The sequence below is a fragment of the Pezoporus flaviventris genome, unplaced genomic scaffold (genome assembly GCF_033815535.1).
Source record: "Pezoporus flaviventris isolate CSIRO_AGI_PZ_B2104156 unplaced genomic scaffold, CSIRO_AGI_Pfla_v1 ptg000009l, whole genome shotgun sequence".
NCBI lineage: Eukaryota > Metazoa > Chordata > Aves > Psittaciformes > Psittacidae > Pezoporus > Pezoporus flaviventris.
In genome coordinates, this window is record NW_026892557.1 from 1721064 (window position 1) to 1748814 (window position 27751).

Here is a 27751-nt window from a genome sequence, read left to right on the forward strand (position 1 = left end):
CATTACTGGGCATTTCCTTGGTGTTTCTTTCCTGTCATTGACAGTTTCTAAGATACTAGTCAGCCCACCCCCTTTTTTTAATGAAGGGCCACTTTGTTAATTAAGCTTTATTCCAGTTCCCACACCAGCAGGCTGCTTTCTCTTTAATCCCTCTGTCATGTGCATTTTGCTGTGGCATCGATGAATGAATGATGGGTAACATTCTCACTTTCACATGTACCAAACAGCACAAAACACTCCCTGTGTGCTCATTATACACACGCAAACACACAAGGTCTGTTTCACAAGTGTTACTGATGTTATCTGCAATTATCAGGACTTCACTAATTACAGAAAAGGGATCATAAGTTACTCCAACACCTCTGATCTGCTCAGCATACAAATCCAGCTTCATGTGCTGTGAACCAGCTTCCACTAGAATTTCAGTTGGCCACTGAGAATATTTTTCCCTCTAGATCTTGAGAAGTTTGTATTATAAGACACAGGCGTGGAGAGATGCAAGTCCATTGTCTGATAGGTTTACAGAAGTGAGGGACAGCTCATCTATCAGAACTAATGATCTGCTCTGAAGACTCCCATGAGGAGTTCAAGGACGCCTTTAACTGTCTCACATCTGCTGTGCTTCGTCAGTTTATTGCAGAGCCATTTAATGAAGTGATAGAGAAGAGAATACTATTTGGAAACTGTTAGTCTAGAGAAAGAACTTTGGATTGCTAAATGAGGCTCTTAGTCCCAGCTCCGTTTCATGTGTTCTTGATGAGGAAGCAGGAAAGGTGTTAAAACTCTTTGTATGGTTCCATTTTCCCACTTGGAAAATTAGAACCAAGTACTTCTGGTACTTTACACCAAGGCTGTGTGTAGCTCGTAAGTGGCTAATGCTCAGGAAATTCCCTACGCATGTGAAGTGCTACAGATGTTTGTGTGTATCTGTAGGTTTGCAAAACGCTACCCATCCGCAAAGAGCAGACAGAATATGGACAGGGCTCATGTGCTGAAAGAAAACAAACTGCAAGCACGTATGATGGAACTGGGTGGCAGGAAGATGAAACTCTTCTAGGGGATTCTGCAAAGTCCTCTTCTTCTACAGTGCTTTTTGCTTTTGTCCTCCCCCCTCTCATGTCTCTGGAGCTCACCTGATCATCAGCAATTGCTTTAGCGAAGCGAGCACAGTCTAGCTGTAGGTAAATGTCAGTCAGTTGGTCCAACAGCTTCTTTGGTTCAAACCCGTATTTCTCAGGGTTTTCGACTTTCAGGTCACGGCACTTGGGGCCACACAGTTGCTGCAAGTTAAAGTTCAACATAGCAGCCAGTCGTGGCCCAAGTTCCTACAAGACCAAAGTAAAAGAGCAATAAAGATTATCATCACTGGATTTGCATACAGCAAGAGCAGGAATTATAAACTAATAAAATCATCCTTTTGTAGACTGGAAGTGTCTTTATGCTCACTTTCAGTTAAAAAAAATGAATGCAAACAGCTAGAAGGATCACATCGTCTCACTGACTCGATATCAAATAGCTTCAACGGCAATTAGATTTCAATGAGTTGGAGAAAGGGAGGAGAATGGAGACAAAGGGCTACCAAACATTTCCAGGTTATTATCCAACAGCAGGGATGTTAAGAGAAGCCAGAAACCAAGATAAGTCTGAGCAGGACTTACAGGTCTGAGAAAAGGCTTCTGAACCTGCTTGGTAAGGATGTGGAACATATCCACAGTTTCCGTTGCCAGGGCAAGATAGGAACGAGATACACGCTCATCCTGAGCCAGCTGGGACTGCCGAGCCTGCTGCTGCTCCTAGAAAAGAAACCTTCAGTGGTTACAAGCCCACGGAATTCCCTACATCATCACCCTTCAAAACAGCCATAGTGCTAACATGGTCCAGACAGACAGACGAGCAGATGGCAGTTCAAATACAGCTGTGATACATGTGTTAGTTTAAGGTACAGCTCACTTCTACTACCCACTGCTAAAGCCTGGACCAATCTTCCAGATTCCTGCAGCACTGTAACATCAGTGCGAATGATATCACAAGACCCAGGGGTCACTGAGTCTGTTCACATCCTGTAACTGCTCCTCACAGTTGCAGACCTGGGTTATGCGTCCTTTCCATCCAAATGCCTCAAGATCAACTTGGGACCTGAGAGTCAAGTGAGGTTCTCTCTAATTTGTGCCCCACCAGAAGTAATAAACCCTCCACACTGGAACAATCTGTAGATTTGTACCAGTGCATTTTGTCACTACAATAATGGCTTTACCTTGCTAGGAGGCACAAACAAGAAGAGCAAACCAGAATCACTTTAACAAACATGATCTTGATAGCTTTTTCTTTTCAAATTCTTTTTTAAAATCAATAACCTTAAAATAGAAATACCTGACATAGGTGGGTCAACACACAGTTATTGTTTGATCAGAGGTAACGGGCTCTAATGGTCTGCATCAAATCTACCCTGGATCAATGCATTAACAAAATAAAAGCTTCTATTCCTTGAAGCCAATTCTACTGGCAAGCATCTTCCAAAAGCTCCTTCAAGAAGGTTAAAGTCTCAGTTTCTCCACTTAGAATTAAGTGTAGAGCAATTTAAAACTTCACAATATCTTTACTTCACACCACGCTCTGCCACCCACAACATAGCATAATGGGTTTTCACAGAAAGCCATCTAGAGTGACCACAGCAATATTGGCAGCAAGAAAAAGCATTGAGAACTGCTTCCCATGAGCAGCCCTTTAGTGCTGCCCCTTATTAAAAAGGGTTTTTTAATGGTCTTATATTAAAAAACTATATGTAAAGGGCACTTGGAAACACAGCTCTGCTCACCCTGGGCAGCAGGTCCCATTGTTCTTTATTCTTCATCTCCTCTTGCACTTCATGGATACGTTTTAGGGACTCCAGACTCTCATCCAGCAAGAAAGTTGTGTCATTTATCAGCATGTTGATGTAGCGAACAAACTGCTTCCCAGAGCTGCAAGTATTGAAACAGGGTTATCACAGCAGAGTAGATGGGTGTGCAGCCAGCCTGCAACCCCTAATTTCAAACAATAATCCCATTCCCCAAGCCAAGTTGATTATGGTGTCCAGAGCTCAGTTTAGGAAACACTCCAGTTCCACTGGAAGGGGTTGCCATTTAAAATACAATGGAACACAGCATCACCCATTCCCAATGGTAAGGATCTCCTCAGGTCATTGCCTGAGCATCTTGCATGACACTAAACAGTATTAGACAATGTCTTACTCACTTGAACTCTTCCATAAAGGTACCATGGTGAGCTATATTCTGCCAGAGGCTCTTGAAAATGGTACTGATGTGGTAGCGGATCGTAAACTTGTCATAGAACTCGCTTGTGGCTCCAGTATGTTCAACATCTGAGCAAGAAAGCAGAGCCCAGAACTGAAATCAACATTTTGCTCCCAGGATTCACCTGCAGCACGCTACCTCTCTCCCCTGCTGCCTCCAATGTGATGAGCTTCAAGCACCAAGCTTTAATAGATGAAACTGAAGTTCTCCATCTTAATCACCACTAAAAGCAGCAGCACTGCCCATTTTCTAATCCAGAACCAACCTATTTCTTAAGAAAAACCCTCAGAAACCTAAAATTTCCCTAATAAAACTGAGAACACTGCAAAACCAGCTATTGCTACAGGTGCAAAACCCTTCTCTAAAGCAGGACTAGCAAAATGACAGAGATTTTAAAATCCCAATCCTCCTTTACAAAGCAAACAAAAAGCTTCCAGTTTGCCACCCAAACACCCCAAAACCAACTGTGACATCCATCTACAGTGCTAGCTGCCCGTGCACGTGGAGCTTGTAGGACTAGAATTCTCAAGGTTCCACCTAATGCTATTTCCCCCGATTCCTGAGCAACAAAGCCTCATCTTTACAAGACTTAAGATCTACCTGGCTTTTGGTTTTGTGCTGTGGCTTTAAGGGTTACAACTAACACAGCTTTCTGCCTTGTAACACTCCTTGCTTACGGTACACTGGGTCAACTATAGACTTACCTGTGTAAAACTTCATCAAGGAGGGGACTAACAATTTGGTGGAGAGAGGATGATTCTCAATCATTTCAAAGAACTTTTGGGTCCGGGGCTGAACAGCTGGATTTGTCATGAACATCACTTCCACCAGCTTGGCTACTAAATAAGGATTTCGGATGTAGTTCTGGTTGCAGAGCATCACTACAAGGAACATCACTACGTCCTGAGTACAGGGCTCATAAAGCACCTGAGGAGCATATCTGAAAAGAGGAAGATAAGGAAAACAAAGTGGAAAGCCCCAACACTGTGCTGTCTATAGTTATCAAGTTCAGATCACTCTTGAGAATGGGGATGCTGAGCTCACCTCAGCAAAACCAATGCCATAATCTTACAGCTGTTGTTAAAAACCAGGATATTAACTACAAAATAGCTAGAAAACGACTTTGAAACCCTAATCTTATGTGCACACCACCTGTCTCAGGGGTAGCTGGGGATATAAAGTCCCTTTAGATAGATCTTTACTTACTGTACAATAAAAAATAAAAACTCAGCAACATCTTCCACGTAAAACTCTGGCAATGCTGCAAATACCTTCGGAACTTCAGGAGTTAAAGGCAATTTTATGCTGTGGAATAAGAGAGACAACAAACAAGACATAAAACTGCAGGGTTAAGTCGAAAGTGTCACGAGATCTCTTATGGAATTCTCCTATGGGAACACTTGACAAGAGTTCTGATATTAACTTTTACAACTCCATGTCAGTACTTCAAGGGTACTAAACATACCCAAGGGTTGCTCCCCAAGCCCTCCAGCTGAACCCTGCACTATAAGACGTATATTCCATGCAAGAATGTGTATCACCGACATGAATAAAGAAACAGTCATGTATGAATGCAGACACTGCAAAACCAAGTAGCAACGTTTTAGAGCTGCTGAATCCTGTAAAGGATCTGACACGATCTGAAGTCTCTTGGATACAATTTACAGAGATAATCCTGACACTCACTTGGGATAGGCAGGGTCAAGAATGCGAAGCATCAGCTGAATCACCATGCCATAGAAATTCAGACATCTCCTGAGGAAGTTTTCATCCAGCAAACCAGCATCTGCACAAGCCTTGCATCTCACCAGTTTCTGCAGAACATACACACAGAAACTAAGCCAGGGCAAGACAGCGTAAAAGGGAGGTCAAGCCTATTCAAGCTAATCACTGTATCTGCGAGTTGTGACAATTATACAATGGTCTCTTTGTAAAGTATGCTCTCATTTGAAGAAAACAAGGCATATTAAATGCCAACATATCAAAACCACGCACGTGATTCAGAGTTGCAGGGACAGAGGAGCCTTTTACAAGCTTTACAAGAACAATGAAAGAAGGAAGAGCGGTATCAAAGTGGGAAAATGTGCAGTTAAAGTCATTCTGATGATACAGCTCAGAAAACTTACATCACTTTATACCAGAAAGACCTAAACAGGTCAGACCTTTGAAAGAGGATTCCAGCATCCTCAGTCTTTGAAGGATTCTACATGAGATAAGGGACTCAGGAGTTCCATCTCCATCTCAGGCGTGCATTGCGCACACACAACTACCCCTGAACAAACCACAATCCCTTTGCTTGTTCTCTCTCCAATAAAAATAGTATTTTCTTCTCTCTTTTATTACTTTGAATTTTAAATTCCCCATTAATGTGATATTGTATCACGACCACCATCTGGTGCAGTACTCACAGGGTTCATAGATTCAAACCCATCATTTCAAGATGCATTTAAACACCAGGACCTACCAAACAGACAGGCTGACAAAGGCATTTAGCTGAGAACTGAATCACTTACAAACCTTGAGCTGTGTCTTGCAACGTTTCAGCATTTCTCGATGCCTGGTAGCCAGAGGAGAATCCTTCCACTGACTTTCATTGTTCTTCAAATCTTCAACAGTCCTGAAAACCACATGCAGCAATTCGTTATCCTGACAGAGAGGAGATGTACTGCCATCTACAAGGCATTTAACCTACTTATCTGCTAAATATCAAGGAAATACAGAGAAGAAGTCAGCTACCATCATAGCAAGGAAAAGAAATTGCTTTTATAAATGCAGACTGAACATCTGCACAGTGCATCTGAAGGCACTGCATACACTAGCTCCAACATACACCCCTGTCAGACAAATCAGAGCAGTGCAAAAAGATAAAAAAGGGATGAAACACAGAAGGGATCTATTTATCCTGCCTGAAAACCTAATTTTATCCCCATTGAAGTCTACAGTCACTCTAAAGGAAGTCATTAAAATTAACTCTAACACAAAAAAGGTACTATATAAAATTGACCCAAACCCAATGAGCTACTTACACAGGTCTCATTTATTTTCTAATATCAGAAAAGAAAAAAGGAAAACAAAATTAGCCAAGGAAGAAAAAGGTGGCTGACAACAGGACTTGTTAGGAACACCTTCCCCTTCCCAAAGGTCCAAGTCTGCATCCTATGTATCTTCTCACTGTTGTAAATGCTGTTTTGCAGGCTTATTCTACCCTTGTCATGCTCCACTCCCCATAACATTCAGGTCTGCAGAGCAGTACAATACATGAACAGTCTGTAGTCTCCCTGGCAGCATCAGGACCAGTAAATCAAGGTGGCTGGTATCACCTCTCCTCCCTTTTCCATCTTCCCACTCTGCCCCACAGAAGGGAACTTAAACGCACATTACACACACCATTTACATTAAAAAAACCCCAATGTATTCCTATATCTTAATCTTTTTTAGAAAGGGCAGCTGATTAGAACAAAACTCATCATACTGAACCATATGAAAATGATCCCTTTTCATTCCTCCTCTAAACACAGATTCTTTTCCACATCAATCTCTGCCTAGAGCAGAAAAACATCCAGTGTCATTTCTTTATTACTAACATCTAATTACCTTGCCCAGTGCTGCAATTCATGGAAAACACTGAACACTGAGCTCCTACTGATGTCAGTAAAAGCCAAGAGCCCTTCATTCCACCCCATTAGGTGGAGATTGCTGCATAAGCAACTCCTTTGCAGCAATTCTAAATAAGGACAAAGCAGCAATTCCTTTCTCAAACCAAATGTATGGCTTATTTACAAGTAATCCACAGGCTGTTTATATGAAAATCCTGTTTTCTTTAGAATATACTGACTTTTCCTGCTCTGGTCCCTGCAGCTTCCCCGGGTTTTGCCCTGCTTGTGCTTTAAAAACTAAAAATGAAATCATAACAAGTGCAGTCCAAAAATCCTGTGATGAACTCATGGTATTAGTGCCAAGGGACATTTACCAAAATGCAGTGAGTGCATTTATAAACAATGGAAAATACTGGTGATCAAAAACATGCTCTAATTTTAACCAAGTTTTCTTTGAGGTTTAGCAACTATAAAAGTCTATTTGAATTTATGCCAAGAGAAACAGAAACCAGCAGGACCTTCTTGTCAACAGCTTCACTTTAAAATGGTAAACCACATGCTGAAGTACCTGTATATCGACAACATCAAGAGTTTACTCCTGAAGGGTTCCCTCCCTCCCTCTGCCCTGAGAGTACGACACATTATCCCCCTTAAAGAAGCCAAGCAATTATCTTCTGGGACATACAAAACAGCTCAGGAATAACTAACAAGGTCTTGCTTCTGAAAGCACAAGTCATCTACAATGATTTGATGATCAGACAGGTAACTAAATGCACTCCTACACCGTGCTGAGCCCGAGGCACTGATGTCCACACATTAGCAACCACACCATAGATTAAGTTATGATAAACAGCATTAAGTAAAATGCTCTGAAGAGAACTGAATTATCTTTTAAATAGAATGGTCTTCTCACCAATTAGAGCTGCCTTGTGCAACCAATATCCCCCATCCCACTATTATTTGAATTCCCAATTCAAGCCAGTTCCTCACGGTAAGCAAAAATCCATGAGCAGCAGATCAACAAATAGTTAAGATGATCTCAGCCACAGTTCTACCCAAACTGTCATTCTGATTTCATTTAGTTTACAGGACTCGCTATCCCAGCAAGAAGATGCTGCTGGGACTCCAGCATTAGCAGGTTCTAACCTGTTGAGTTCCCGGATGGCCCGCAGCCTGCGTATGTACCGGCGGCAGCTTGGCAGGATTGAGAGATGATGGGCATGCAGGGTTAGGAAGAAACATTCTGTTGGGAATTTCGGCTCAGAAAATGGAGACGGATCCCTGTCTGGAAAACAAACCAAGTGTATCAGTGAATAAACAAAAATAAACTTGTCTAGGAGCAAGACCTTGAACTCAACTTGCCTTTTAAGGCAAATGAGAACTGACAGCATCAAGAAAAAGCATACAGAACTGGGCAATTATTTGCAGTATCAAAACCAGAGGGCTGAGTAACTGCTTAATGTGTCTCAGTCAGCGTACTCACAAAGTTCAGTGATCCAGGCTGCAACATCCTCCATTGTTGCTTTCACTCTGGTCTCATCTGTTGGGAGGTCAATACGACACTTGGGATGGAATATGTACATGGGATCAACCGTTTCCAGCTTGATCTTTGTACTTAGTTGCTGTAGTACCCATAGGAAGTTGAGCATAAAGCCATCTGTAGATACCAAACGGTCATCTGTCTGTGGGGTAAGAAAGTGAATAGGTGAAGACAAGCTTAGAGGTAACGAGGGTGTTTTCTGCTGCTTTTACATTATTTGATATAATTAATTATGCATGTTCAAGAAAAGAGAGAAATGATGAAGAACGTGGATCTGTAAGGAGACCTTTGTGACCATGGGAAGGTCACTTACTGCCCAACCTGTTAACTTTATGGCTCAAGCAGTCATTCTGAAGAACATGAAACATAAAAAGTAACAGAAGATGACCTAAGAAATTAAAAGGGCCTCTTTCAAGAATGGTTTGTCACAGATACAGAGTTTCAGATAGTTGCTGAGTTTGATAAGTTTTCTCTTAAGTGTGAATTTTCTATTACTTCTTCACTGAAATTTCACAGAATATCCCTAATAATGGTTCCAAATGTTTGCTTTTGAAATGGGGACTTGAAGACATCAATGATGCAAACTTCAGCTGAGGATTTATCACAGGAAATGTGTGCAATGCATTAGTTCAACAATGGCAAAACAACATCCCCGTTCGTTGTTTCACCACCAGTTCCTATCTGCATTACTCCGTTTACAGAAACCATACCAAGCTGAGCAATTTCCTATCTAGGAAACAAGGTTTTTAAAGATAGCCAATTGGAATGAAGCCCCCATACACGTGGCTGGGGAGGAATCCAAAGGTTTAAATGTATAGAAACTCTGTTGATGAAGTTGTATGTCAGTCCTAAGAGAGGAAATAAGCTGCTCAAATAGGTAAAACAGAATCATTTCAGAAATGGAGATGTATTGAAAGAGAGAAAAGACTGAGGAGAGGGCTTCTTGCCTGTTGCAGTAGGCACTCAAAACTCTTTTGTCCTCCATTCAAGTGCCACCGGTGCATGAGCCAGCGACTGCTATTTGTGCATTGACTACATCCACAAACCACACGAAGCGCTCCCCTTTATTTACCTGCATTTGTGCCTTTTTCATGTTGGCATTGACAACAGCTGCCATGTAATTGAGAGCTGCTTCTCGAGTTTCCCCATTCAGCAAAATACTGTGTAGAATCTTGAACAGCTCTTGCTGCAATGTCAAGTAAACATTCTGTCAGGTTGCACATACTTCTCACCATCGCATTCCTACTTCCTACATTCTACAGATGCCACAAAACTAACTACAACTTCTCTTATGGTCTTCCTGTCAGTTTTATCTGCATGTATTAGTTATGACATTAGTTGCAGAAAAGATTTCTATAAGAAGACTAGCGCAACATACACCCCCTCCTAATCCAGTCTGTATGTTTTTACTCATCCTTTAATGGGAACTACAACCCATGACTAACTGTTCTGCTATTTTCTGAATTGGCTTACAACCTTGGAGAAGTATTTGTAGCACTGATTTTTAACCCTAATTCCCTCCAGTCATATCCTGACAGATTTGTTGCTTAGCAAATTACTGTTCTAATATTATATTCTTCATCTATGTCAAGACCAAAACCCCCAATATTTAGCCTATTCTTTGAACATGAGATGACTTACCCTTGCTAATTCCAGGTAATGCTGCAAAGACTGGCTAACAACCCGGGTGTTTTCAAGAGTAATGGCAGGCCCTGAGAAGTACTTTTCAACTACTTTGTTCTGCAAACAAAATGAAGATTGGAAAATGTATCAAACATAATGGGGAAGGAAAAGCAAACAAAGCAGCCCCACCATACAACTATCAACATCCTTCTCGAACACTTACATCATCTTCAGCAAAGACAGAGAGACTGAAGAAGGCTCCGAGATAGGAAAGCCTTTGCAGCTCTCTTCCTGCACCCGTGCTTAAAGATTTAGGCAACCACAAGGGCAAAGAGACAACCTAGAAAACAGGAGAACCAGCAAGTTAATCAAAGGTGCACGTCAGCCACACTGCTTTATCTGTGCTGTCACCTTTCAGTGTTTGCCACATGCCCTCAATGCTTTAACATTCAGGCATGCCGATAGCTAAATGGAAACATCTCCTCAGGATTTCAGCAATCAAAGCAGGTCTTTTGTTGTCCTAGTTTTTCTAAATCCTTAGGGAAAAGGATTCCCTTCACCAGTTTAAACTACTAGCCAGCATGTAGCCCCTGTTTAGAGTTCAGGAGAACATTACCAGTGTGGACCATACAACACCAAACCCAACGTAATTTACATGGTTCCTTTAACTTGAAAAACCCCAGAGTTAACACACTTACCAGACTGCACATAGGGTGTGTTTTCCCAAACTTGATTTCACAAAGTTCACATAGTGCCTGTAAGGAAATGCCAAGAAAAATTCCTTTCATATGTAATTCCTAAGCAACCTGTCTGCAAGCAACAAGTTTAACATGGTAAAGAGCCAAACCTTTTCCCCCTCAATCAGTGGAAAAACTTTCACCTTCTACGATGCTGAAGATGTCCAAAAAGAGCTAGAGCGCACCCTGCTCGCATTTCAGCTTTTACAGCTGTTCCAAGTTGTCCCAGAAAAGCTAAACATGTCTCACAGGATAATCAAGGATTGCACTTATTGCAAAAATTAGCTGTGCAACTTGTGTGTTTGCTCAGGACACAACAATGCCTCTGCTGGACTCCTGAACTGCCACGGGAGAGTCGGTAACAGTAATAAATAGAGCAGTTGTTCTATACATACACCAAGGGCTTTGTCTTTGGAATCAGAGTGGAAAAATGTCAGATGAACACAGAAGCCAGAAACAAAGAATCCTAGCCAGGGTCTCTAACTCACTTTCAACTGCAGCACAGAAAAAAGAAAGCAGTTATAACAGATGATTCTGAAAACACAAACATACTGAAGGCTTGCACATAGCCCGCTTCTCCTCTATCACATGTTCTCATTCCTCAATTGTACTACAGCTAGTAACTACTATTCCGTCCTTTTGCTGCGCTGTCCCAACTAGGTATGATCAAAATGGAACATCACTTTCAAGCAGCCCTTTCCTGTAGCCAACAGCCAGATTTGCCACAGTTTGCAATTTAAATTGGGAAGAATAACAAAGAACCAGCAAAAGTCCTAGAGCTGCTTAGTGGATTTGTTCTGCAGCACCCCAGACCAGCTAATACCCTGAAGCACAAGTGAAATCTGAGATCTAACAGCCTTTTTTGTATCATACGTTGAAGATCCTAAAAACTGAAGGTGTTGGCTGACAAAGCTCAGCTTAGCCAAGAATTCCTCTTGCTCTTTTGTGGCCAAGCATGCTTTGCAAAAGACCTTCCTGCTTTGTCAATAAAAGCAGTAAGAGGGAGGCAGACCCAGGTCTAAACTGTGCACTTAGAGAATCCTAAAAATAAACCTCCCAACTTTTCAGTGAGGGACTATTATGACCTTTTCCGACATTAAACAGTCACCAATTCAAATAACTTTGGGTTTAATACAATAGATTTGAGTTTCTCACATACAAAAGTGAGTCCAAACACACACTGGTATGGATATCGGGCCTTGTTTCCCAGACTTGCAGTATTATAACTAGTATCTGTGATGAAATCCATACATGTGATTAATCCTACATTAAGCAATACATATAAGCATTTGACTAACCCACTATACAAATGCTGTACTTATTATTAGCTTATTATTGGCCTCAGACTCTACTAGATTTTAATGGCCCTGAACACATCTCCTACCACATTCAGTTTCCAACAGAGTTTAATAGTAACCCACTAGCCCAAAATACTGGAGTATATTATTTTGTATAGAATCTGCAGAAGTGATCAGTAACCATAAAGAAAGTGCTTCTAGAAATGCACAGTCCTTACCATAAGGGGGTATTTGAAATTGTCACTATCAAGGGAGCACTCTTTGGAAGCTACAGCCAGGCCTTGTAGGATGGGAATAAAGATCTGTAAAAGCAGAAGCAGATTACTTCATTCAAGAACAGGAAGCAATTGGATGACACTATTGCAGTACACAGCATGAAATGCCTGCTCATCCCTCCAGTACTGCAAGTTACACAAAAGGAAAATTAAGATCTCTTCTCTAAATGTGTAGCAGTTAAGCCTGAACACTTAAGAGATGATTCAAAGCTAAAAACCAATTTGCTTCATATAGTGCAAATGAGGTATTAACTTAATGCCTGGGCATAACAACTTATCCATAAGAACTACTTTCCCAGCACTTGTATGTGTTTTTCCTGATCATGTTCTCACTTGTTTCCAAACATTTACTTTGCAAACAAAACCAAACAGCATCATGTACATCTAGATTGGGACCCAAAGCTAACAGATAGGAGCTGAAGCTGACAAAAAGTCATATCAGCACACTGCCAAAAATCAGGTGTTCCAAAAAAGTTCTCTGCATGGGGAAGCCTACATACATTTCATACAGGTTTACTGCAGATACCGTATGCATGTGTGCAAGCATGTACATTATATATACAAGCAAGAGCACAAGGTCTTTAGAGGTTTCCAACAACTTGATTGCCCAAATGTGTAATAATGTATTTGCCTATACACTTAGGGTAATAATATAGCTTTCATTTTGCATGTCAATATAGCTTTTAATTTTGCAAGTTGGTTTTGTGCTGGTAAGTTTTAGCTGTGGTAAGAGTACAGATAATGAGCAGCAGACAAGGATTGTTATGAAAGAGGAAGTGACCTGACAGGAACTCATGAATCAAAAGTAATTATACCCCATTAGTAAGTCAATATCACATAGCTCTGACATCTATACCCCCATAAAATACACTCTTGCTTTGCAACAATTACAAGAGGTCCCACTGAATTTTAAATCTAAGTTTATTGTGCTCTTTCTATGAAGAGACAAAAATCAGTATTCAATCGTATTACAGAAAATTAAAGAGGTTATTGTCTGCTTCAGCTGGAAGTTCTCTTCTCCAGGGCAGGTGATGTTTGAATGTACTTTCAACTGCATGAACCTCTACTAAAGGAGTCCAGAGAGAGATGTTATTAAAAGGTACTTGCACAACACATAAAAATTAGCTATTGTAATCTTTTCTTCAAGATAGGAAGGCTCAAATGCCATTGTGAAGGCCCCTTTACAGCTAAGTCACATAATACTACAGGAGCACTAAGTAGACACAACTACAACCTTCCTGATCTACTTTAACATTGTATGGGCTAGAAGAAGTTTGTTAGTTTTGTGTCTTAATGACTAGGCCCTCCAGTGCTTATTAACAAATACAATTAGAATCAGTAAATAATGAAAGTCAGTCTTATTCACAAAATGCTAAATGAGTTAAAAATGAACAAAACCAAACTCCAAGTGCTTAACAGGTCACTGGCCCCTGAAGTAATGCGAGATGTGGAATAAACCTTTGGAAACGCACTCTCTTGTATATTGCAAATAGCAGAACCATATAATTATTTGGTTTTTACCTATGGCCTTACCTGTTTGAACACCTCTTCATCCTGATAAGTTGTTCTTACCAATTCTTGGATGAAGCCAAATGGGAGATTCCTACACAGCATATACGGGACCAGCAAAGACTGCTGCTGCAATGACCTTGATTTGTAGAAAAGAAAAAGAAATGAAGCCAGAACTACTGATTATGTGCAGTAGTATTTGCAGCAATGTCAGAGTAATCACCTCTAAGGATGTGCCAGAAAGCAGATTATCAACATGGAGACACACCTACTCCTTTCAACGTCTTTTCAAGTTACTTGTGGGAAGGTTATTCTGAACCAGATGCTGCTGCCAACATGACTCTTGAGCTTAAGGGGGCTGGATGCAAACAACAGCTCCTGTGTAGTAACTGGGTCTCCCTTCTACTCCTCTTTAATGAAAAAACACCTTTTCTATAATGACCCCCCCCCCTTTGTTAAGCTAAACCAGTGAAGCAACAACAGTTATTGATTTTCCAGATTGAGAAATGAGTGTAACATTAGTCTGTTCTGAATTAATACAGTCATTACTTTAAACTGCTTCCTAGCATTTGTTAACAAAGTGAGGGTTTTTTCCTCATTACATATATAAAACTCATTCTAATGTCAACACTGGTGCACACAGAGACAAAACTAACCTCAAAGCACAGTGGATAATTGGTGCACCTTTAAAGATTTTATCAGTATTGTCTGGAAATACAAGCACAGAATTATGCAGATTTTAGTCAAAATCACATATCCTATTTTAAAACCCTTTTCACTGTTCCAGCTAAAGAGACTGCACCTGAAACAACTGCCCTTGAAACCTCAGAGTTGGGATCTAGTGCAGAATGCCTACACAGAGGTTTACACTACCACATCTGTTGGGGGGAGCTCTCTGAAGTGAACTAGTGTTATGGCACATAGTTTTTGCTATACATTTTGATAAGACTGTTGCTCAAGCGTAGCTTGACTGGTTACTGACTTTCACACAAGTAGTGCCCCTATAATCTGCAAGTAAAATAGTTCATGCATGAGGTAAGGCAAGAAAACACCTTGGTTAACTCAGATCCCCCATTTAAACTGTTCAAATCAAAAGTAATTTTACCCAAACACAGTGAGAAAACACTTGAGCTGCTCTCCTCCAACATATTAGTGGGAACTATATAGTCTAGAATGGTAAAGCAATAAACCTCTCCCCTGGCACATAAATGCATCCTGCTCCAACAACTGATCTCAGTTTTCTTATCTAATCCTCAGAAGAAAACAAGACGCCCCAGAACAGTCCATTTTCATGATTAACCTCAGCTCTATTTACCTTGGTTGTGTCAAGGATCCCTGCAGCACCAAAGCAGCATGTGAAATGCACTGGGATCGGATGTTGCTCAGTAACTGGCTAACTGTTGGCTGGCTACACATCTGATAAAAATAAAGTTATTTTAATACAAACTAGACATATTCAGGGACACAGCAGACAGGAAATATGATAAATTTCTTTATTCATGCAATATGAATGTAATAGGGAAACTAAGAGTAGCGCTACTCCAGCTAAAAGCCTTTCAGATTCTATATATAAAGTGTGGTTTGTTTTTTCCCCAAGAAGCAAGAGCTTAAAGCAGAATATAGAACACTGACTGAATACAGAACACTGACAGGGAGCTGGCCTTGCAAAAGTATGTTTTACATGGAATAAATCCAGATAAAGCGCAGTAGATGAAAAGGGGAAGAACAGTTTCTAACACAGTGCTTATTTTAGAGGTGGAAACCATACACATAATTCAAACATGATGAATTAATAAGAGTCAAAAGGGACCTTATAAATTCTGTCAATCTATTCCTATAATAAAGCCATCAAAAAAGAACTACTAATTTTCCCAGTAAAGTGGATTAAGAGGAGTGTCTGTGACAGCACTGATACAACTTCACTCAGCTGAAATATACCTTTGGTGCTTTTCTCTCCTCTATTCCAACTCTGTCAAAACACTCAATGAGGTAGTTCAGCATCTCTGTCTCCTTACAATTTTCAATGGTGAAGTGGTCACTGCAGGAATCGGAAACACTTGAGCTGCCAGAGCCTCCAATACTTCAAAACACACAAAAAGAAGAAAAAAAGCATTAGGTAGTGTTCTTCACTTGTGCACATAAGCTCTTGACTTGCTCTGTCAAGTTTCTGAGGACTCCATCTTATCACAGCTCTATAATTAAGATAATATCTGTGATCTATAAGGAGCTCTCCATCGAACAGCTTGTCCAACTCTGGAAGTTCAGCTCTACTGCAACGTGACTGAAGAACCAATTGTCTATTAAATGAATTATGTATCTGAAAGACAGCAATAAGGTGCATGATGGGAATCCATAAATCTTATTCTCATGTGCCAACACCAAAAATGAACAGCCTTTAATTTGTACCCAATGTCAAAACTGTTGGGAGGCTCAGGACATCACAACACTTCCATGCCATGATGCAACCTTTGCATCATGTCTGTGTACAGCATTCAAAATGGGAGAGAGAAACCTCACAAGCTCTGTCAACAACAGCAACTCATGGAAGTCAAGATCCTCCCACTGCAGAGAAGAGACCATAGACAACAGATAGGGCTACAATCACTTTTTATATTCTAAGGAAGGAGAACAAACAAAGCAGGAGGTGATACATCAAAGCAACTGTTCCTTTTAGAACTCCTACGTTAAAGATCATTTGATTTCAACTCAGTTCAATTCCCTCACAGTAAAAGATGCCATTTCTTTAAATAGCACGGCCTTAGGTATAGGGGAAAGAAAACACTGCTACTGTAAACACAAAAACTATACCCCCCAAAACCATGCTTGAACCCAGGGAGAAATCAAATACAAGAGTGAGAACACACCCTGCGACTCTCCATCTCAGACTTGTTATCTCAACAGAATTCTGCTCTACAGAACAGCTTGGCAAAGCTAATTAAATCAAAAGCCTCATCTTACAGAAGGGAATTAAGACAAGATATATCCACTTATGTAAATGGAACTAAGAAAAAAAAAAGCAATTATGTGGATGTGCTATGGCTATTCCTCAAAGAACTGGCTGTGTACAGGCAGGCTGGGTGGAAATGAGGAGCTGATTTATAAGCCCCAGATCTCAAACTGAAAAATCAGAGTATTTGTTTCCTTTTATGCAGCTTTTTTAAAAGCACATTAAAAGCTACAAACTGTTGGACCTGCAATTTCCTTTAAACTATAAAATCATTTGCATTCTAATAATCAAGCTGTACAAAGCTATTGTGCAAGCTTTAGAGTCCAACCAATAAATCAGGGAAAGGTTATTGCTGCTAAGCATCTGGTAGCTCAGCATGTTAAGGAACAGAACTTCTAATAGCAGCCATCTCTTTTTTGCAGAGAGAGAATTTGTTTACAGTTATTCAATTAAACCTAATCCATGTAAACCAAGCTCTATTAAAATAGTACTCAGTAACCACAAAGTCATGTCTTTGCTATAGCCTCCCTTTTAAACCTCTTCACTTCTTACATTCAAGTTAAAAATGACCCTTTTAAGAACACAGATTTCTATTTAAAACCCCTACTACTTCTATAGTTATTCTGCTAATGATTGCACTGCAGCAGTAACTGAAATTATTCTAATGTAAAGCTCACACATCCTTCGTACACATATTGAATGCCTTGGTATTTCCAGAATACAAGTTGTTGCATAATTGTACAGTCACTATGTTTGTAATTTAACTAACATTTTACTGCTGTCCGCAGGATGCCAGGACATAATATGCAAATTTAGACTCCAGAAGCACCAGAAATCCTTCCCAAAGGCTTTGCAACTCAATCCAACATTTGGATTAAATTGCCAACAGGATAAAAGAGTGGGGAAGAATTATCCTAAATTCTACGAATGCAAACCCCCCTAACTTGGTAACTTGATAACCTGTGTTATCGAGTTCACTGTCTTGAAATTAGACTGGAAAAGAGGAGATGGAAAGTCTTCTAGTTAACAGTCTGACCTGAGCAGTAGTGAGCTTTATTCCTTTCTCCAACTTGCACTGATACAAAAGAATGGGGCATTTTACTTCTATATCAGCCAAGACACTGCAGCATCACTCTGCCATGCAATGTAAGACAAGAGAAGATCCTACTCTGCATTTACATTTCCAAAAGCTGGTTTTTTTCTTGGCGTATCCAGTGTTCTGCAGGTTTTTGTACAGCTATCTGCCTATTCAAAACAGAACTCACTAATAGCATTTCTCATTGTGGTTGTGTACGTTGTCATGTCACACAAATTAAAGGGCTTTGCTATCTGATTACTAAGTCTGTTCAACAGTGACATATCCCACTCTTTCTCCTCCATTCTTGGGTTCCTCCAACCGTATCAGCTTCTACTCCTATGTCAAAGCACTAGTTTAAACTTTCAGGTCTATTTTCTTTACAGGCCAGAGGAGTGACCCTCAGCTGCCAAGCAGCAATGAGGCCTCAATGAAATCACACCATTTGCATCAGCTGGCTATTTGCCACTGCGTCGTTTCCTACATGTGTACCTTTGTCCTCATTTTCCAGTTTTTCATAGGAAAACATATGCATGATGTACCACTGGTTTTAAAATTACAACCGTGGGTGAATAATATTCCTTCTACTCATACAGTCAATGAGGAGTTCCACTAAAGCATCATTTCAGAAACTATGCTCATTAAACCTAAAAGGCAGTATGAGTAACATTGCCTTCATCTTAGTCATCTCTTCAAAAAGAGCTGACTCACTAGCACTCATTATACATGTTTATACACCATCCTAAAAACCCATCCAAGTCACATCCTTGGGTTTAGTCATTTCCCAGGTTACTTCGAAGACCACTTGACCCTACACACACTTGTTAGTTCCTCATCAACCAAACATGCAGGTTACATTCTCTTTCTCCAATACCTGGACCCAAACTGGATACAAGAAAAATCATCATCTTCATTTTCTTCATCACTACTGTCCTCAGACACATCAGAAACGGCAAGAAGGAGGAGGGAGAAAGGGTTGTCGTATATACTACCATGACAGAAATGGAAAAGGCCATCAGATTTTTTAAGCCAGAAGTAAATGGCAGCTTTTCTTCTTAAGTCTGCCAAAAATCATCTTCTCTAAACATGCAAACAATGGAAAACTTCCTGTTAGTAAAACCAAGACTATACTAACATGCTCTACTGCACCACTACAAGTTATCCACATATCAAACCATCACACGATCACAACCCAACTTCAGCAGAATTTTTGGGACCTGATAAAAATTAGCTCTTAAGTGGGCATGTTTAGACACAACCAAACACACAGTATTACAGTTCCAAGCTACTGATCTTTACAGCAGTGGTCTCAAATCCTTGCGTGCTCATGTCTCCCTCCTGCAGGGACTGGGGATTCCAGAAGCAGCCAACAGAGAAAATGCAGGAGTACTTGGCCTGACATACTGAAATAGGCTAATCTGTAATTTAAATCTATGCACCAGGGAATCAAATCCAACACATTCCAGCAAGTAACAGCTTCCAACAAATTAACTAAAGCCCTACTGAGAAAACTGATTTCAAAGCAGGAGGGTCTCCTGGGTTTGCTATCCAGCAGGAGCAACTGAACAGAAAGCTAGGAGTTTAACTGGAATGGATGCAAGAAGAGTAGGAAACTAAAACAATATTGCTACCTTTAAAGCAATTACATTACACCCTCAAACACTCGCAGAAGCAGGTTTAACACATTGGCAAAGATGGCTTGTTAGCAAGTCAATGTATTAGGACAAACCAAAGCACCAAAATCAACTCGGGGTAAGTAGGGTGAGCTCAGCACAAACATTAAGTTCTTCCAAACTGCATGATTATGCCACACCCTGCACAGCACACATTAAACACGCTCTTTTGTGCTTGTGAAATACCTAGAAGGAATCCTGTTCAGTAAAGAAGAACGCCTGCGCAAGGTACTGGGTGAAGCAGTAAACAAAGGTGGACCCATTGTTGTGGGTCTCTGTCTGGATGGGGTGACTGGCATGGCTGGAGGGCTAGCAGCCATGGCTGGAGGACCTGGTGAACTAGATGGGATGGAAATACTCGAGGAACGTGGGATGGAAGAAGCTGAAAAGCCACCAGGATGGGTAACAGTGTACGGCCGGTACCTCGGAGAAGAAGGCTGCATCCAAGAAGGGCTTGTTGCTGTGAGGTGAGAGCTGACAGTAATGGAAGGCACAGATGTAGTGGCAACTGAACTGGCTGGTGGGGTAAGAGATGAACCAGTCATTGGTACATAGCTTGTGAAATTGGTAGTAGGAGCTGGACTAGTCCCATAGAGACTAAACCAGTTACAAGGGAAGAAGAAAAAAAACAAAAAGCAATGATTTAGGATATGCAGAAAAAGGGTGAAAAAAGATAAAATGAGCAAGAGAAGCCCTTGCCCTTGTGATGACTCTTCAGCAGTGTAATTCTGCAGCTCACACACATTATTCCTTCTTGTTACTGGTGAATAAAACTATGCCACAATCTACACATTTTTAAGTTAAGAGTCATAGCCTCCACTGATGCAAGTCAGGGATACTTCTCAGAAGGAACCAGCTACATGGCTCTAACCTATCAAATACGCTTCTAGCCATGGCAACATAATCAAAAACAGTGAAATGGTGGCATATTGACATGAAAAGTGTGATGAACTTCAAAAATCTGTTCTATTTACTGTTCTCAAGGACATTTCTATGTCCCTCTCTTTCTTCCAGTCTAACAATCAATATTCAAGTGAAATCTGTATTCAGTTATAATCAGAAGTCACCTGGACAATGAACTGGAACCAAAGGAGCCCACATTACAGAACATGGGGCTGCTTCCTGGGTTAGAGCCCATGTTTAGAATCAGGCTTCTGTCAGGAGAGCGGGCAGCTGCAGCGATGGGTTGGGAAGTAGCTGTCAGGCTGGCAAACGGGTTTTCATCCCTCGACTGTGTGGACATCATCAGCACTTCCATCAGAATCTGCCCGATCAAGTCCTTAAAGTCTGAAAACACTGTTGGGAATAAGAGAGTTAGCATCAACTACCACTTCATATTAACTAGGTTCTGGAATTACAGCTCCACAAAAACATAACTCTTATGGAAAGCACAAAAGATCACAGATGACCTGATGCTGTTACTGTTGATTATTAAAGTTGGCTTGTCTGGCCCTCTCCGATTTCCCCACCCTGCTGTTGAATTGGGAAAGTTATGTCATAAAGAGAAGCACACACACCCCCCTGATATACCCACACTTAAAATAACAATTTGGAATTTGGTCACCTTAGAGCTGAGAGAAAAAAGTATAATTTGATAAAGAAAATAATCAGGAATTCTTAACTTAGCAAATTAACTGCTAAAAGTTAATTACAATGCAGGACAACCCATTCATTCACTAAAAGGTGTCTGGGGGAAAAAATGAATCCAGCGACGCTGCAACATCGGCACACCAGTTTAACAAGAGAAAACATAACCAACAGGAGCATAGCAACTGACTAACACAGGAGCTATGTCCAATTGGTCCCATGTTCCTTTTATGGGGATTCCATTTCCTGCTCCATCTGCTGCTAAATCACGCAAAGACCACAAGGAGGTGGCTTTGGCATTGGAGCCAAGGGAGAAAAAGCTCAGAATAAAGAACAGAGAACATGACACTCAACTGAAACAATCCTAACAATGAGAGCAGTTCAGATACCCACCTTCCTTCGGGTTCTGCTTAAACTGAGCAGAGAGTGAATTGAGGAAGATAACGTCTCTGTCTCGGTCCTTCCAAGAGACTCTGAAGATCTTACAGACCAGCTGTAAAGCTTGTTCCTCAGACACTTCAGACCCAGACAGAGGTTCCTTGGTTGGGAGAGTAAAAAAAAGCCATCAATTTGTTTGCAATTGCATTAGTCAAGTCACAGTCAGCACGGGAAGGAATAAGCTTCTCCAAGTCTTTCCCCGCTTTCAAATCTTTGCCCAGATAAAGACATCTTCCACTTGAATGAAGTCAGGACAGGACAAGAGACTCAAGAGTTTGCCTCCTTCCCCTTTCTTCCAAGAAAAGGAAGGTCATGTAAAGCGTGCTCAGAATGAAAAACTAGTTTCTCTAAAGAGAATGGTACTATCTAGTGGCCAGAGCTTAAATTGGAGGGCTCTTGCAATCCTAAGGCAGCTTTGAGCGTGCACATGAAAAAATGGTGGAATACAAAGAAATAAACTCCAAGGCATTATCCCTGCAATGTCATGAGAGGTAGCACTTAAAACATGTCCAAACATACGTAACAAACCAGCAACACGTGTCCTTCCTCCACTCTCCTACCAACGCTGTAAAAGCAACACAATACACAAAGCAATTCAGCTACACAGGATTTAAAGACTGAAAAGTTTTTGTTTGGAGGCTATTTTCCTGCAGGAGTTGTAGATATTGACTAGCCCAACACAAAACTGATGATCTTTGAGTAAAAGATGCACACGTTGTACTGCTGTGTATCATACCAGAGATAGCAGTATTCTTCTAGAAACAAACAAGTCCATGAGGAAGAGCAAAACGCAGACTGAGAAAAACAAGGTTGCCACTCAAAAACTCCCCTTTTCCCTTTCAATTTGGGACCTCGTAATGGTGACCAGGTAAGCCTTGATTTACATGAGATTTCCAGCAACTACCAGTACTGGACCCTTTTCAAAAGCTTCCCCTCAAACTACTTAATACAACATAAATTGTGGCACATTAATTCCTTTTTATTGGCTTAATCATTCCACTGGTGTTTGACTGGTTTCAAGTACTTCTCCTGCCTATTTCTGCAAAGAAGACTTGATTATTGACATCATTTCCAATGCTGCTAACCAGACAAGGTTTTTTGCTCATAAATAAGGACTACGCCATCTCCTATCCGCTTAACTTTCTGGTATCTCCAAATGAGTAAGAGGAATTGCATTAAGTTTGTAAAGCTCTATTTTATTTTCCACTGTTCCCCCTGCTTCAAGACTGCCCTTGATTCCAAGCTATTTATTTCACAGTAGCACAAGGCAAGCTGTCCAACTGCCCAATTTGCAGCCAGGAATTGACTGGAAAGGATTCTGCGGCAGCGTTATTGCTACATGGCTTTAAGCCAGGCTTTTACCAACTGACCTTATTACTGACAATGCAGGAATAAAGACAGACATCTAATGAGCACTGCAAGAACTGCTGTAGAAACTTCTCTCCACTACAATGATGTCCCATTTATTTATGGCTTCATTTCATATGGGCCTTAAAATCAAATGACAGGGAAGACAATTTTAGGAGTGAACTTAAGTTTTGTACTCACTTTCTTTTTCTACTTTGAAGGGCCCTACCACTTGTCTAAACCTTAATGTGTCACTTTGTTGTAGGACATATAAAAAATACATTTTCCTCAGAGTTTTCAACTGTCATTCGTAAACCAGTTTGAGACAAAAATGCAGCTTGGATATAGAAAGTTTTGACTTTTTCTTCCTTCCCACAAATTTTAGTGAAGAAATTGTTCACAGATGACATCTGAGGGCTAGCTCCATCCTCTCGAAAGCACATATTCAATATATGGAGGGAAGTGAACTCCCTGCAAGCGGAAACTCTGCATCATATCTCCATGCAACCGACATAAACCAGACTAACCTTATCCGTCAGGCTCCTTTTCTCTCTGCGATCATTCTCATCCACCTCCATGTTTTCAATTCCTGAATCCACATCTACCTGGGACATACTGTAAGTGGAAATAAGAGAAGTCCATTAACTCACAGAAAGCCACGGACAGTCCTCTGTAAGATGCTGACTGAAGGAGTGTCACCTTAAGTAGAAGTGGCAAAGAAAAACCCATGCAACAGGAACATCCATACGCACTAGCAGCAATTAAAATCACTAGTTGATAAATGCTTCTCCTATCACATTTATTTTGAGCTCAAGAAGCACATTTCTAAAGCTGGCAATACAAACTACACAGCTATGAAATCCCATAACCTTTTCTTTTCTACACAGAGTAGCTGAATTATCCCCATCAGACATGCTCATCACTCACTGTTTAAGATAATGCTTTGACTTTCACCACTTTAGGTCAGGAATTCCCATTAAAATCAGACTAGAAAAAGCATTACAGTGGTCTAAACAGCGTGTCATTTTTAAGCATTAAACTCTATAGCATTAACACAGCTGGAAGTGAGAAATGGCAGAACATTTTCCTGTGTAAGTGGTTTTGATGATGAGCATTGCACAGTATTTTCTGGCTTAGACAAGCTGCATTTTTTACCTTTTCTCACAGGAGACACTATCAATATCCATGCTCTGAGACCGAGAGAGAGACTGAGATTGGGTTTCAAGGCTGTTAGATGGAGAACTGCTGAGTGAACTCACTCCTTCGCTGCTCTGGCTTCGGTGGGCTACTCCTAGAGAAAAGGCACCACCAAGATTACTACCAGGGAGAAGAGAAGGTACTACACAATTATCTGGATGGAAAAGGAGAGGAAATACTGTTTCTCCATCCAGCTCTTAAGCATTTAGTAATGCATTCGAAATTAAATGTTAATAATATTCACATTTGACTACAGATAACCACATTTTCTACCTCCCCTTGCAGCAGCAATATACGTATGCTTACCTGCATTACAACACAGAGAACAAAACTAAATGTGCATCCATTAAGTGCTCAGAGATTCACTCCCATACAGAATACAAGCACTAGCAATCCAATTGCTTACCAGATTGCTCTGTATACTCCCTTAAAATCTTGTGAAAGCCCATCTGAAGTCTGTCCTATCAGAACAGGACTTCACTCTGGGTCATTATAATGGACTTAACTTGGGTGAGGAGACAGGACATAACTAATCTGAGTTCTGACAGCCTTCCCACAAAACCTCAATTTACTAGGAAATTATTGGTACCTTTCCTTCTCCACAAGAAGGAAATAGGCATCCAAGAGGTCCTAACAACATTCCAATGGTGGATCACCAGCAAACTGGAAGCAATACGATGGCTTTGGTGCAGGGCTGATGAACATCAGGGTATGAACAGAAGGATTCACTCTGCAATTAAGACTTCTTCAGCTAAGTGTTAGATACTAGCATGGGAGGAGGAAAGTTATATCCATCATTTCAAATGAGGCAGAAAAAGCCCCTTTCCTTCAGTAACAACACAAGCTGAATGACTTCTACGAACATCTAAATGACAGGGCTCTTAAGTGTAGTCCATTCCTGAAATTTGTGCCTAGTGACACTGTTGGAAGTCATGATTTATAGTAAAGTAGCATTAACTGCAAGCTGCAACTGTACCTTATCAATAGCAGGTATTTGCACATTAGTAAGCAAACTCCTTGAAGGAGGAGAAGAAAAGGTACTATTCATCTGTTTGCTTAAAGAGAAAGCAGCAGTGCCTTTCACTCCTTTGGGTTCTTTCACCTGCAGCTTACAAGACATTCCCCGAACAGTATTAGGTTTCAGGTGAGCAGTGCAAAACCAGCTTGACAACCTATTTTTAAACTCCAGTAGTGTTACTACTGAAATGTGCAAGCTTCTCTCGCATTTACAGCGGCAACGCATTCTGAAGTTACAGTGGGGGTAGCAAACCAGAGCAAGTCACGACTATGCTCTTTGACACAAGCTGTTTGTTTTCAAACACCCTTCCCAAAGCTTCTCATGGTTTTGAAACAATTTGTTTTACAGCAACAAAACTGCAGAAAGCAGAAAGATCCCATTTAGAAGACAGCTTGCTGAACAGCTAGATGTTCAGCATGGGAGGTAGGAAAAGTTGCTTCATTCTACTGCTTTCCAACTCCTGTTTTACTTCCCTGGATATAAAACAGTTTTAACTCCTTAAATTAGGTTGGAAATCAGTCAGTACTCAGAAAACGCTCAGATCTTCAAATCAGAAGTGGAAAAGATATGTGAAGTAAAATTAATTTGCATTGGTATCCAGAAAGTAATTTACCAAGCAGATTGTCCAACTTATATATATAGAAATAGATATAGTTATATTTATAACTAAAGACATATAAAAGCACTCTAACGTATGGCAGGACAACATAGAATGCATATGCAAGTTGCACATTTCACAAAATACTTGCTAAACCTAAGTTTTACTCAGTTTTGTTCAAAGCTTCTGTGCTTTGGTCAGCACCTTCAGGGCTGTAGCTGGGTGTTATTCATTAACAACATTCAGACAACATTCCTGAGCCCATTAGGTTTTCAGTATGAGAAGCAGAATAGAGATAGGAACCAAGATCCTCCAAGAAGCTAGATTTCACTTCAACACCTATCTGCCAGTATTAAATGTCTGCATAAGATTTTACCCATGAATGAGGAAAATATCAAGAAAAACTCTTATTTCAGTTCTAAATAGCTACTTCCTTCAGTCCTGGAATTTTTGTGATGCCTGTCACAGCTTTGACACTGACAGTGCATGCAAGAGACACAAGCCCAAAGCCTAGGACAGTTTCCCCACAAAACCAAGGATATAAATATCAAGTACAGTGACTGAACTGAACAAAGCTGCTCAGTCACTCAGGTTGAATAGAAGAACCTTTCCAAAGCAGAATTTCAGTGATACAGATAAAGATAACACCCAGCAGACATATGCTGTCCATGGCAGGGGAAGACTGACTTCAGAAGGGCATTCCAGCATGCTGCTGATTTAAGATACGCCAGTTACAGCCTTGTTTTCCTTCAGTACACCAGTTGAAAAGGGATGGTCTGCCTTGAGGCCTCCCTCTCTCCTTCTCAATCTTCCCAAAGGAAAAGCTACCCATTTCAGTGGATGGAGACCAGAGCAAATAGGGCTTACAAGGGTGAAGAATTGCATTGCTCTACATTCTACTCCCCCTGCCAGGAAAACGTACCTCAGCAGTCATACTGCAGCACTCACCAACAGGCTTCTTGAAACAAACTCTTCTACCTACCACCTTTTCACCATATTTACTTCACTGGATCAGCTATACAATAAAGTTCCATTTTCCTTAAATAAAGACAACACCAGAGATGTGCAAAACTTATGAAGACCACATACCCTGTATGTGTGGCTGTCCCTGCTACACTGGTTTTAGGCTCTCCAAAATATTTTCCAGATGCGTACAAAATAATGATCATATTTTCCATGAAATCAATGTGTAAGTGGGCTCTCGCCATGACACGCAGCTTCTTACAAAAATGGATGCTTACAAGGACACTATTCTGCTGTGGCTGCTCTCTGTATGCCCAAATGAATTCAAACCCTCTGCAATCACTTTAGTCTACTGCTCAAAGGAACTCCTGCAAACCACACAGCACTGGCTGAGTCTTCATTTATGCTAAATAAGTACAGCAGATGATGAGTTGGGAACTTTCTTTTCCTGGTCTATTCCCCAATTTAACCATATCTCTTACCCTGGTGTCAGAGACATGCATTATTCAGTTGCTGCAATGAACTGTAGGAAGCAAACGCTATCCTGACTTCTGTTTCTGGTCAAACAATCTGGTCTGTATAGTACAGTGCAGATACATGAATTCTTATACCAGAAGTCTCAGAGGTGTTGGCTATTTGACCACTCCAAACCATGATAAACCTGCCTGCAAATACACACACATTTGTACCTTCAGGTAGATGTTTCCACACCTCCTGCTCTGTTGGCATTAGCAGTCACAGAGTTGTGCAGGAAGATGGATCATGACCTCATGTAGTTGAAAACTATTTATTTCTCTTGGGTTAGTTTTCACTTGGATTAAGCCCATGATCCACCTCACCACAGAGCTGCTATGGACAGCAGAGGGAGAGAGTGAGAAATACTCCTTTTGGCAACAGCCAGACCTAAAGTGGATTAAAACAGTCATGAGGCTGAATGAACGCAGTAAGTGAACTCTGCACTGCTCTTAAAAAGTCACCTTTGCTTCTGGATTGCTGTCTATAATCATGAGGACAATACGCAGTGTTAAATTCCACCT

General features: G+C 40.8%; 1 protein-coding gene across 4 annotated transcripts in view; it reads right to left on the minus strand.

Annotated features, from left to right (window-relative positions):
* Positions 1-27751, minus strand: part of UBE4B (ubiquitination factor E4B) — a 38642-nt gene that overhangs the window by 3812 nt on the left and 7079 nt on the right. Inside the window, exons 3-26 of one of the 4 annotated variants that reach the window (XM_061450148.1) lie at positions 24094-24229; positions 23466-23553; positions 21547-21691; positions 20634-20862; positions 19753-20163; positions 18768-18881; positions 15810-15951; positions 15187-15287; positions 13896-14010; positions 12306-12389; positions 10751-10807; positions 10276-10392; positions 10071-10169; positions 9502-9615; positions 8373-8571; positions 8036-8174; positions 5811-5910; positions 4980-5107; positions 4500-4598; positions 3998-4233; positions 3235-3361; positions 2816-2960; positions 1659-1793; positions 1134-1325 (exon numbers count right to left, since the gene is read on the minus strand). In XM_061450148.1, coding sequence (XP_061306132.1) covers positions 1134-1325; positions 1659-1793; positions 2816-2960; positions 3235-3361; positions 3998-4233; positions 4500-4598; positions 4980-5107; positions 5811-5910; positions 8036-8174; positions 8373-8571; positions 9502-9615; positions 10071-10169; positions 10276-10392; positions 10751-10807; positions 12306-12389; positions 13896-14010; positions 15187-15287; positions 15810-15951; positions 18768-18881; positions 19753-20163; positions 20634-20862; positions 21547-21691; positions 23466-23553; positions 24094-24229 — 3452 coding nt within the window. The remainder of the gene's footprint in view (positions 1-1133; positions 1326-1658; positions 1794-2815; positions 2961-3234; positions 3362-3997; positions 4234-4499; positions 4599-4979; positions 5108-5810; positions 5911-8035; positions 8175-8372; positions 8572-9501; positions 9616-10070; positions 10170-10275; positions 10393-10750; positions 10808-12305; positions 12390-13895; positions 14011-15186; positions 15288-15809; positions 15952-18767; positions 18882-19752; positions 20164-20633; positions 20863-21546; positions 21692-23465; positions 23554-24093; positions 24230-27751) is intronic. The other 3 variants (XM_061450150.1, XM_061450149.1, XM_061450151.1) reach the window with 3 other exon arrangements.